We start from the raw sequence: 11,466 nt of genomic DNA, 5'->3' as shown, positions 1-11,466 counted from the left end.
TTCCAATTTTTTATTTTAAACGTAGTAAATACTTCTCAATTTTGGAAAATTTAAAAACTTGACTTTTTTCTAACGAGTTTGAGAACTGGGATATATTTTCGATACAATGTGGGGGAGGAAGAAATGACAGCTTTGTATTAGTGATTATATGATTTAATTTTATTGTTTGTTCCTTGAATCTTCGTACAATTTAAAATAACAAAAAGTTCAACCGCGTGGCTTAAATTTTATATTTGTCATTTTCCCTCGCTTGCCTCGACTGCAATCGGTGGTATTTGAATCGCATGCAGTGAGAATGACCTTTAAAAACTTTACGTCACAGAAGTAATGTTCATTATTTCTTAATGAGTCTTCAGATGAGCAGATATAGACAGCCATAAGCTCCCCTACAAGTAAATAATTTTTTTAATGAAATTTAAACAGTTTGAATTGCTTTATGATTTAATTTGGCATTACAGTAAATTAAATTGCGTATGTAATTCTTTTTATTAAAAACGCAGGCAGCGGATAAGGTTTAAAATTACTATATTTTCTCTCTCTATACATGGATTCCCCTAAAGTAATTGGAAATCAGCGTTTGTTAAACCATCATTCACTTTATAAAATGAAAACTCCTCCTTGGAAAGAAACGTTTCGCATGGTTAGATATTTTATTTTTAAACTTTATTTTTGTTTTACCTTAGCATTTTGTTTTTGTGCCTATTTTATTTTTTGCTCTGTAATGAGACACAGAATTTTACTATTGAAATTTGACTATTTTACTATTTAAATTTGTTATTTATATAAATTTTAAATTTTACTATTAAATACAGAAATGTTTCCAAAGATTAAAATCCAGTCGTGGAAGATTAGTGGACAAATTTCGTGGTATTGGAGTAGAATCAGATGAACTAGTTGATGCACTGATGACAGAAGATATAAGAAGTTTATCTATTCAGCCTGGACATTTAAAATTAAATGTATGAGAATGTTTTATTACCTTATGTATTGTAAATGTTATTAATTTTTATCTTTTTACTAATAATATAATATTCTAAATTTTAGCAATTAGAATGTGAAGAAGTTGATGAGTTTTTATCGATATTACAGGAAATACAAAAAGAGCTAATGGAAGAAGGTAACTTTAGATACTTATTGCGTTTCTAATTTAATATATTGAGATACATTATTATTAAAGTCAAAATTTAGCTAAAGCTAATTAAAATAATTTAATGTAAGTTTTTAAATTATTATTATAATCAAGATTCAATATTTTTAGGTTTCTAATTTTTAGATTATTTTAACTGCCAAATGAGATTTACCAAATACCTAGAAAACACTTTTTAAATTTTTTTTTGAACCACTAATGCAGGGTATTTACTAACTACTGCTTTCAGTATAAAATTACATTACCCTAATGAGTTAGTTCAGGAAACTATGATATTGGTGCCCAGGATTGTAGAAAATATTTCTTCAGTACACGGTTTTCTTTAGTTTTAATACACCTCCAAAATTATAGCTTTATTTCCTCTTCAATAATGTTTATATATTGTTAAAATTTTTGATGACAATTTTTTTTAGCAGAGAAAAAGAGAATTCACATACATTTTTATTTAAAAAAATTATTGAATGATCTATATACATGTTAATATTACAAAAATCAAAATAAATTGAAATTCTAATGTATAAAACTAAATTTAAGACTGTACCCATAAATTTAAGAAATTCAAACAAATTTACATGTAAAGTTGTGTTAGATTTAAGATAACAGAAAATATTCCTTTTCATTTTTACCAGTAAGTTTGTATTGTATGAGGAATTAAAAAAAATTATAGCAAATTTTTTTTTACTTGACAAAAAATCCCTACATCCTTGTTTGTTCCTAAAGGTATTGAAAAACTGGGAAAATTTAAAATTTTATTTGTTTAGTTGTGAATTTCCCCCTTTCTGAAAATATAAGTTTGAGACACCTTTGTTCATGTTGTATTCTTGCAACATCAAATTTATTGAAGTTAGCAACACGTTTTTATGTTTCACCTGGTCATTTAATAAAAACAGACTATTTGAAATATCAGAGAGATTGAATGTCTGATTCACTGTGAAGACTATCAAGCACCGATTCTTAGAACTAGTAAGAATTTACCATAAATTGCTAAGTTACCTTTTTATGTGATAAATTCTAAGCTACTCTTTCTAGTGATACTCTCTATATTTGTTCATTATTTGTTTTTATTCTATGTTTCTATTCAACCTTATTTTGGAAAATGAAATATTAAAGAATAAGTTAACTGTAGGTAATGGAATGAATTATTTCCTTCTTTGTATTATGTAAGTTTAAGAAGTATATAATACATTAATAAAGTGCAAACATAGTTTTGAATACCAGTTTCCCCATTATAATGTTTTAATTCAATGGGAAACTAAACATTTATAAGGATAAGTAACAATGTAATGTAGGAGTGCACAACCTTTTTGAGTGAAGGGCCACTTGCACAGCAGGCTGGCTAACGAAGGGCCGCAGATCTATTTAGACATGTTAATGACAAATGTAATAATGTTTATTTAAACATTAGCGTTCAATTTTTTTTTTATCAATAAACTTAGTAATATCAATAACTTAGTAGTGTTCCACTATTAGAATTCATTCAAAAATAAAAAAAACTTATACTTTTTCTTTTACAAAAAAAACATGCTATTTTTATCATATGAACAATAGATTTATCAAAATAATTAAACATTGAAGAAAAGAAATGTTTTTTTTCTTTTATCATATCGTGCAATACGAAAATTCATTTTAGAATTAAATTCTAATAAATAAAAAAAAAACTGCAATTCCCACACATGAAAGTAGGAAAAAGTTTAGTCATAATTAAGTAACATAAATTCAAATTAAATATTTTAATTGAAGAAAATTTATAGGTTTTAAACAAAAGCCTAAAATAAAAACAAAACTGTGATAGTTCAAAATAAAATTCAATGCTTATTTTGTAATGTGCTTTATTATTTTATTTTATAAATTATTAGATTTTTTTTTTATATAGTTAACAGTTTCCTTTTTTTTTTATCGAAAAAGATCACTTAAGCAGCAAAAAATTGAAATCTAAACTACAAACAGTGAGCAGTTCAAAAATTCACGTTTTCCGTCATTTTATGAATTTCTTAAGTTGCAATAACAATGCATTTAAATTAGGGAGGGATGTAACGAGTATTTGGCCCTTCTGTGAAAATTTCAGTTGGTTGAATGATCAGTCAAATATTCGGCAGAATATTTTTTAGAAATGTATTTTTCCAAGTTTTTTTAATTTTTGAATTTTTATAGATATTACTTACTTTTTTTTAAAATTATAATCAGACAAGTCAATTTTGTCATTTTTTCAATACTTTGAGAATTTAGCTTTTTATCACTCTTTCCCTGTACTGTAATATAAATAACCAGTAACATAGAAAAGTTTGATAATCAGTATTAAAGTTTTGTTTCAGGAACTAAGAAAAATTTGCTTTTTCTGTTTTTCTTTTTTAAGGCATTTTTATTATGACTCAGCATTTTTTTTTTTAAGTAAAGTTACTAATAAAATTTATTTTATAGCAATTTTTTTCTGCTAAAATTATGGCAATGAGAAAAATTTGAATTGAGATTTTCAGCATAAGATTTTCATTTAAAAAATTAAGAACGCTTTTTTTCTATCTTTTTATTTTCTTTAAATTAAAAATAACCTTTTTTTAGACGTTTTCATTATAACGTGGTAATTTTTAATAGCATTTCTTTCCTAATTCTTTTTTCTTGGCTTTTTCTGGTAATTGAAAAACTGAGATGTTCAGCTTTAAAATTCTTTTTCAAAAATTAAGATTGATTTTTATGTTCTCTGTTTCGCTTTTCGACATTTTCAAAAACGTTCTTGATTGGCCTTATTTTTTAGAGTTAATTTATGAATACGTATTTCCAGGAAATATTATTCTGAGCATTGAAATTTTAGTTTCAGTGTTGCTATGCTGCTAAAAGATTTTGCTATTTGGCCCCAAGTGTACGACGTTCAGTCGATTTCTTCTTCTTTTTTTTTACCGAATATTTGATTTTTGATCAAATCACAATTCATACCATATTCGACCCAAATCATATTCGTTGCGGAAATAAAAACGGAGGAAAAATAACTAGGATTTAAAATAAAACTGTACTGAAATACTGTATCAAAAATGGATTATTTAATTGCGCAATTAACAATCACGTGTCGTAATAACATCATAGTTAAATAACGGGATCGTCAAAATAATGTGGAAAAGCATAGAAATAAAAAATATATTTATGCTGCACTCAGCACGAATAAAGCGTTTCAAATGCATGATTTAAAATTTGCATGTCGTAATAGAACAATTGGAATTTTTTATAATACGTGGGAACGCATAGCAATAACTGCCGAAAAAAAAAGAAAGAATTGCAAAAAAAAGATAAAAAATCACTTAGATTTAAGATGAAATCGTCACAAATAAAGTGCACAAAAAGTGATTATTTAAATTTGCGATCTGAAACTCGCGTCGTAATAAAAATTCGGGATTTTCGAAATCACATAGAAAAGGGGAAATAACTGTTTAAAAGAATAATTTATATTTACGATAAAATCGGCTTAAAGAAAGTGCGTTAAACGTACATTTACTAAAGAATCTGATAAAATTGATTGTGTCAAAACGTGATGACTTAAAAATTGCGATTAAAAATTGCCATTTTTTAAATTTTTTTTTTTGTGTTTAGAAGCTCTCGCGGGCCGCGCTTTAGTAGTCGAAGGGCCGCATTTGGCCCGCGGGCCGCAGGTTGTGCACCCCTAATGTAATGGTATTTTTTATGCGATCTACTATACAAAATCATTACTGTTGTATAAAAGTGATTCTTTTTTAAATTCATTTCAATTTTTTAAAAGTTTTATTTTTATACTGGTTCATTGAAATATTTGGAGACATAATTTTTGTCATTGGGGGAAAAAAAAATTGATCGAACCGGATATTGAAAACTAAACTGCTGAGAACCTGCTAAGTATGGGCTGAACATTTTATTATCTTTAGTGTTTATCTATTGTAAATTCAGCTAATTTGAAATTTTTCTTCAGAAAAAAAGTGGATTGAAGAATACAGCTCACTGTCAGAAACTAATAGCTTAGAATCAGCTCTTGATTGGTTACAGAAAGAGGAAGTTATTTGTCCTCTTTGCCAAAGGTATACTTTTTTTGCTTTAATGTATTTGCTCTTAATTGTAATTTTATTGTTCTAGAAAACATAAAACAATGAAAATTAATGTATTTTGGGTGCTTTTATTTCTTTAAATAATATATTGCTTTCCATAAAATTTGTGGAAAATATTTTTAACACCAGAAAATGTTTAGTATAATATTTTGTTACAAAAGATTAAATGATAAACAATTTTAATAATATTTTTTATTTATTTATAATTGATCTGAAATAATTGTTATGAATGAAAAAATTCATCAATATTTATAATTTAAATAATATTTTATTAATATTTGTTACATTCTTTTTCCTTTTTTAAACTTTTCTTTCATGTAATTATAATTTTCCTTTTGTTTTAGCAGTAGATATTAAAGTAATTAGTAAATATGATTTTGTTTTACAACTTGATATTGCTAACTGTTTTTTTAAAAATTTATTTAAGGTAATAAACTATTTAATTTCTTTTTATATATTTGTATTTTAAATATTTCATCTGCTTAATTTAAATTGCATATTCTCAATGTTTAACTACAAGGTGTTGTTTATATTTATTAGAAATCCATTGCACCAGAATGTATCAGTTATTTTTTGTGCATGTGGAATGAGAATTGACACTAAAGTGAGTACTTTCATTAAAAACATTATATTTTAAAGATTTTATAGCATTGAATTTAAATGTCTTAATTCAAAAATCCCATTCTTAAATTATCTATTTATTAAAATATTGGCCTTGTTTTAAGCGAAATATATATATTTTTAAAAAACCTGTTTAAAAGAATAAAAATACACAATAATTTTTTAAAAACATTTCTATAATTTTCTAATATTTTAGTGAATGCATTGTGAACATCAGGATGATTTAGTGAAAGTTATGAGCCATTAATGTGAAATTAAAAAATTGAAACTGTTTTTCTCTTTATTAGATTACTATGGCTTATAATACTTAGTGAAGACAAATGATTGAGTACAACAAACTATGTTCAATAAAGATAACTTCTTAAAAAATTTTAATTCACTTTTATCAAGTTTTGTAAGAGCTAAGATTTTATCAAATCCTTTTGTTCTAATAGAGAAGTTTTTTATGAATCTATGATTTAAATGATTCACGGCTTATGTACTTTTTAATTGAGAGAAAAATATGATGAAGATAAATAAAAAATAGGGTCTTTTTCTTTCAAGATATATGTTATGCATTATGTTTAATACTAAGCAGCAATTATTATTAATAATAATGAATTTATATTGTTAAAGTGATTGATTTGTAAAAATTCCTCACATTCTCCATTTAATTGACCAGTAATAATTACCAATGAAATTTGGTAAACATAATGAACAATAAAATTTAGCTGTATTTTATTATGTTTAACTAATTTAATCCAACTTTATAAGTTAGATATGAATTTACTAGGAGGCAGGAATATATGTGGAAATTTTAATTTAGATTAAATACAATAATTTAGCAGTTCATAGATGAGTTACTTTTTAAAAATTAAATTTGTTTTTGAGGTTAAGGGACATTTCCCAGTGTATGCTTTCCTGACACCTTTTCAGACTGTAGTACATTTTCAGGTTAAAGGCCACTGCTGGTATTCCCTACGTTTATGTTTTTCAGGCAAAAATTTTCCCTGCATTCGCTCAGACTAAAGTACTTTCTTGAAATGTTGCTTAGATCTGAATTAGGTGTAAGCATGATAATTCGATAATTAATAACAATAAGCAGAATTTAATAAAAATAACTAAATTAGTCAGTTAATGTGAATGGTTTGTGTGTGAGTTATTTTTAAATTCCAATCTTATATGATAAGTATTAATGTTTTAATTTTGTAACATTGAAAAATAAATTTGGCTTTTATTATTTGATTTATTAGAAATATTTGGTTAGTTAAAAAATAATTTCATTAATATAAAAATATTATTTTTTTGCCTTAGATTATATTGTTGTCTAAATTAAATAAACATTTATTTCTCTTTCAGCAAGATGGTCTTACTTTGTCACACTTAAAAGAGAATTTGCATATGGGACTTACTGAGCATGAGGAAATATGCCATGAAACTCCTAGTTTTTCTCAAATTCATTTCGGGGATGCTAATAATATTGTATTGACATGTGGAGTAAGTAAAAACTTTTCTTTTTAAATGAGTATCATTTAAGTACTAAATATTTGTATTGCCTTTAAAGAATATAAAATAATGTAAGTTAACATAATAACAATAATTAAAGATATTTTCAACTAAGTAGTAGTAGTAGTTAATTTACGTCGCACTAGAGCTGTACAATGGGCTATTGGCGACGGTCTGGGAAACATCCCTGAGGATGATCCGAAGACAAGCCATCACAATTTTGATCCTCTGCAGAGGGGATGGCACCCCTGCTTTGGTAGCCCAACGACCTGCACGCGAAGTCGAGCACTTTACGGTAGAACAGTTTAACGAGGACCAATACCGCACACCCTCGGTCCCTACGCAGACTGATCCAAGTGGTCACCCACCCGCACACTGACCGCAGCCAGTGATGCTTGACTTCGGTGATCTGCTGGGAACCGTGTCTTAACGATCAGTCAACTGCGGGACACTCCACTAATGATTCTAATAGAACTAAATGAAAACTTAATATAAGCATGAAAAAATCCTCCCCGCTAAAGGACGTATTCAAGCGTTGTGATCGCGAATACTCGCAATAGTATCTAAATACTCGCACTTGCGTTTCACCAACACCTATCACCTACTAACGCAACTCAATTTTATGCTGTGTGATTGGCCCTGTCTACGCGCATGCAAATGTTTAATTGCCATACTCTCTGGATGTCATACGCAAATGTGATCTTGCATCAATACGAAATTAATAAATAAAAAATTAATAAATTGCAGTAAATAATTATACATTTTTTGATTGGTTAATAATTAACTGTTATTTAACTGCTTCATTAAGAATAATAGTTTTGTTGCTTTTTTTTTCACTTCAAATCTATTTTTCCCTTGCCAATGTACTATTCTAACTGAACAAATGTTGAAAAAATCTTTTTGCAACATAGGTAGTTGATGTTTTTTATTTTATTGTATTTGGCATTTTCAAAAACTTGCATCTTAAATATTATGATTGCATTTTGGATTTGTACACATTTCAAAAACTATTTCTTTTATAAAATAAGCTATGTTAACTTTGGAATTAAATTTTTTTTTCTCCAGTAAATGAAGCTAGCTTCCCGAAAATTTTTAATGTCATAACTGGGAAGTTTGACCACAAAATTCTTTATAACAGGCATAATTATTATTTATCTCTTTGTACCTTTTAAGTTAGAAATTAAAATTAAAGACAACAGTAATAGATGACCTGAGAAAGAAGCAGTGTGCTGTTTGTGCAGTATTTATTTAAAATCTTATCTATTTTTAAGGATAATAATTTTATAAACTCAGATTTTGCTTAAAAATGGGGCTTGTAAATAAATTCTCATGATTTTATTTTAGGGTTTTACTTTTTACTTGACCTTATCAGAAGTTACATTGCTCTTAGATGTTTTGATAGAACATTGTGTTTATATAGTCAAAATATATTTAGTGTTGAAAGAAATAGAGGGAATTTATGTACTGATGAACTAATATTTTTTTTAAAAAAAGAGCCAGTTTCTACACTGGATGGCTTTTCTTTTCCCACTAGAACTGTGGATGAATTCAAAAGGAGGCAAACACAATCAATTGGCTTATAGTTAGCAGCTTATTGATGTAGATCCAGAAATTATTAAAAAAAGTTTTCAAAATTGTATAACAAAGCTTTGAACAACTGTGAAGGAATTAGCTTAGTGTGTTACAATGAAGTAATGAAAATTGCTGTACATAGCTATTTTTAAAGACCCTGCCATAAAATTTTGTAACGGTAGCAGAAATTCTTTTTGTCACAATGCTAAGAAAAATGTACTAAATTGCAACTAATGGATTATCACTCTTTAAACATAAATAATTTTATTCTAGTGAAAGGTATATATTTTGGAGAGAATTAGTTTAAATCAGTGTAACCCTTGTTGCTTTGTTAGATTATCATTTAAGCATCAATTCTTTCTTAGTAGTTATTTAAATATTAAAATAAATAAAATAAACTGAAAATATTTGACTTTATGGAAGATTCTGTAAAATAGAAGGATTTTAGTATTCAGTTAAGTCAAATATTTGGCTCGAAAGAAAATGAATATTATATGTGTTCCTAAAAGTGTATTTGAAATTTGTTAATTTTAAAAACCATTTATAGAATTTTTTCTACATTTGAAACTATTTACTATTAAAGTTTATTAAAATGAAATGTTAATAATGTTTCAATCTCTGTATTTTCTAATACAGTGATTTTTATTTTTCAGGCTTGTAACTTCATGTTTATAATAATTTGATCAATATCATCGATTATGTATTATATTTGTATAAATATTTTGTAAATAATTTTATCAATTTATTACCTTTTTTTTTATATTTTATAGAGTATAATTTTATGTGTAGTTTTTTTAAAACTTTTCTAATGTTTGATCATCAAACTTTCCAATATGTGTTTTTCATAAATCACAAATTAATTGTATTTAAAACTCAGATTTCCTTAAAATTTTTGAAAATTGATAGTTAATCTATGTTACTAACTTGCTATTTTTTTTAATTATTTCAAAAGTAACAGTGTTAAATAAGTAACAGCATTATAAATATAACAGTGTTATTAAAAAGACTGTCAGTATGCAAATTATTTGTATAAAAGTCTATTTCATGTATATTTTTTGAATGTTTGGGAAAAATGTATAGCATTTTTGTGACTATCAGAAAAAGTCAATAAAAATTGTAACTTTAATTCTGATTTGTATTTAATTTTGCTAGAACAAATATATTTAGTTTAAATTTATGAATGTATGTGAGCATTGATTAGGTGTGCTTTTCTTTTTATGCATTGTACAAATACATTATAATATTTGTGCAATGCATAAAATGATGAAAGAAAAAGTAGCGTTATTTTTAAAAATTTTTAATGTATTTATTTTTGTTTTTATAAATAAAAGTTTGTCTTTAGTATATGTCTAATACTGTCAGAGGTGAATCCATTATTTATTTTTGACGCCCATTTTTGTAAAAGAAAAGTTCTATTTTTCACAATATTTTTGTGGAAGCATTTAATAATTTATGTATATAAAAATAATTTTTTAAAATTATGAACAGAAAATAGTAAAGCAATCACAAGATGCTAGGTATCTTTTCTTTTTTAAAAAAAAGAGGGTCAAAGGAAAACTTCCCTAATAAGTTTTGTTATTCAGCTCCTATTTACTTCTGAATTTGTTCTGAAGCTGCGATAATTGGTGATGGAAGGATTTTGTAAAGGGCTCATTAGCAAAATAAATGAAAGGGCTGTTTTTACAATTTGAATTTTGTGAGCGGATCAATTTATAAATTTGAATTTTGTGAAGGTGTAGCTTTTACTCTGTTAATTTTTATGAAGTGATTTAAAAGACATGCTAGAACTTTGGAATTCCCTTTATCATTTAGAATTCTTAATATGAATATATTGCTTGAAAGATATCTAGCCACCCCAACCTCAAAAGTCCATGACTTTGTCCCTAAATGATTAAGCTTAGTGTTTTAAGTAAAAGTGATTACATAATGTTCAGTTTATTTCGTAAATTTGCATTAAAGACTGAAAAGATGTATTTCTCATTTTTATAAACTTGCTTTTCGAGCTGTTTCCATTTGTGTATGCACACATTTCATGCTATGTCCAAATCTAAATATTCACCAATGATTTATTATGAAAAATTGTGTAATTTTTTTAATTATTATTAAGGGAAAAAAATCATCTTTTATGCGTCGTAAAAGTGTTTGTAACTTTTCTGAATATTTTAAAAGCATTAATTTGTTTTTAAGAATATCTGTTTCTTTTTTATTTTAATTCTATCAAGTCAAAATCAGTGCATAGATGGGAATCTTCTAACATTTTTGTAACACCTCTTTGATATTAACTTGTTAGTGCTGGGAAAAAGGTTTGTCTGACCCTAAACCATGATAATTTTTAACACTTACACTGAATTGTGAGAAATGTTAGAGAAAAAGTTCGTTCATTTCTTGCCGTATTTCATATGCAGTCAATGTTTGCAATATTTTTTTTATGCAACTGAAATTCTTGATTATAATTTGTTTCATTATTACCACTCAGTTACTACTCTGCATCTGTGAAAAATTGTTGCAAAACACCTTTGAATATCCATTGAATCAAAAATAGGAAGTTATAATACCTTTAATCTATCTATATATATATTT

General features: G+C 26.2%; 1 protein-coding gene across 2 annotated transcripts; it reads left to right on the top strand.

The window, feature by feature from the left end:
- Nucleotides 1-378: 378 nt before the first annotated feature.
- Ripalpha (RPA-interacting protein alpha) lies at nucleotides 379-10,012 on the top strand. Of its 2 annotated transcripts, none has more exons than XM_016055695.4 (7): nucleotides 379-640; nucleotides 813-959; nucleotides 1,045-1,117; nucleotides 5,076-5,181; nucleotides 5,749-5,812; nucleotides 7,168-7,305; nucleotides 9,540-10,012. In XM_016055695.4, the coding sequence occupies exons 1-7, from the start codon at nucleotides 545-547 to the stop codon at nucleotides 9,567-9,569; spliced, it is 654 nt and encodes a 217-aa protein (XP_015911181.1). In that variant the 5' UTR covers nucleotides 379-544; the 3' UTR covers nucleotides 9,570-10,012. The 2 variants fall into 2 exon arrangements, with proteins under 2 accessions (XP_015911181.1, XP_015911180.1); XM_016055694.4 differs by lacking the exon at nucleotides 9,540-10,012 and adding an exon at nucleotides 8,659-8,924 and having other exon boundaries at nucleotides 398-640.
- The last annotated feature ends 1,454 nt before the right edge of the window (nucleotides 10,013-11,466 follow it).

The sequence above is a fragment of the Parasteatoda tepidariorum genome, chromosome 6, assembly GCF_982258835.1.
Source record: "Parasteatoda tepidariorum strain Cologne lab strain chromosome 6, Ptep-v5.0, whole genome shotgun sequence".
In the NCBI taxonomy this organism is placed as follows: Eukaryota; Metazoa; Arthropoda; class Arachnida; order Araneae; family Theridiidae; genus Parasteatoda; species Parasteatoda tepidariorum.
This window is presented reverse-complemented; position numbering and strand designations above follow the sequence as displayed.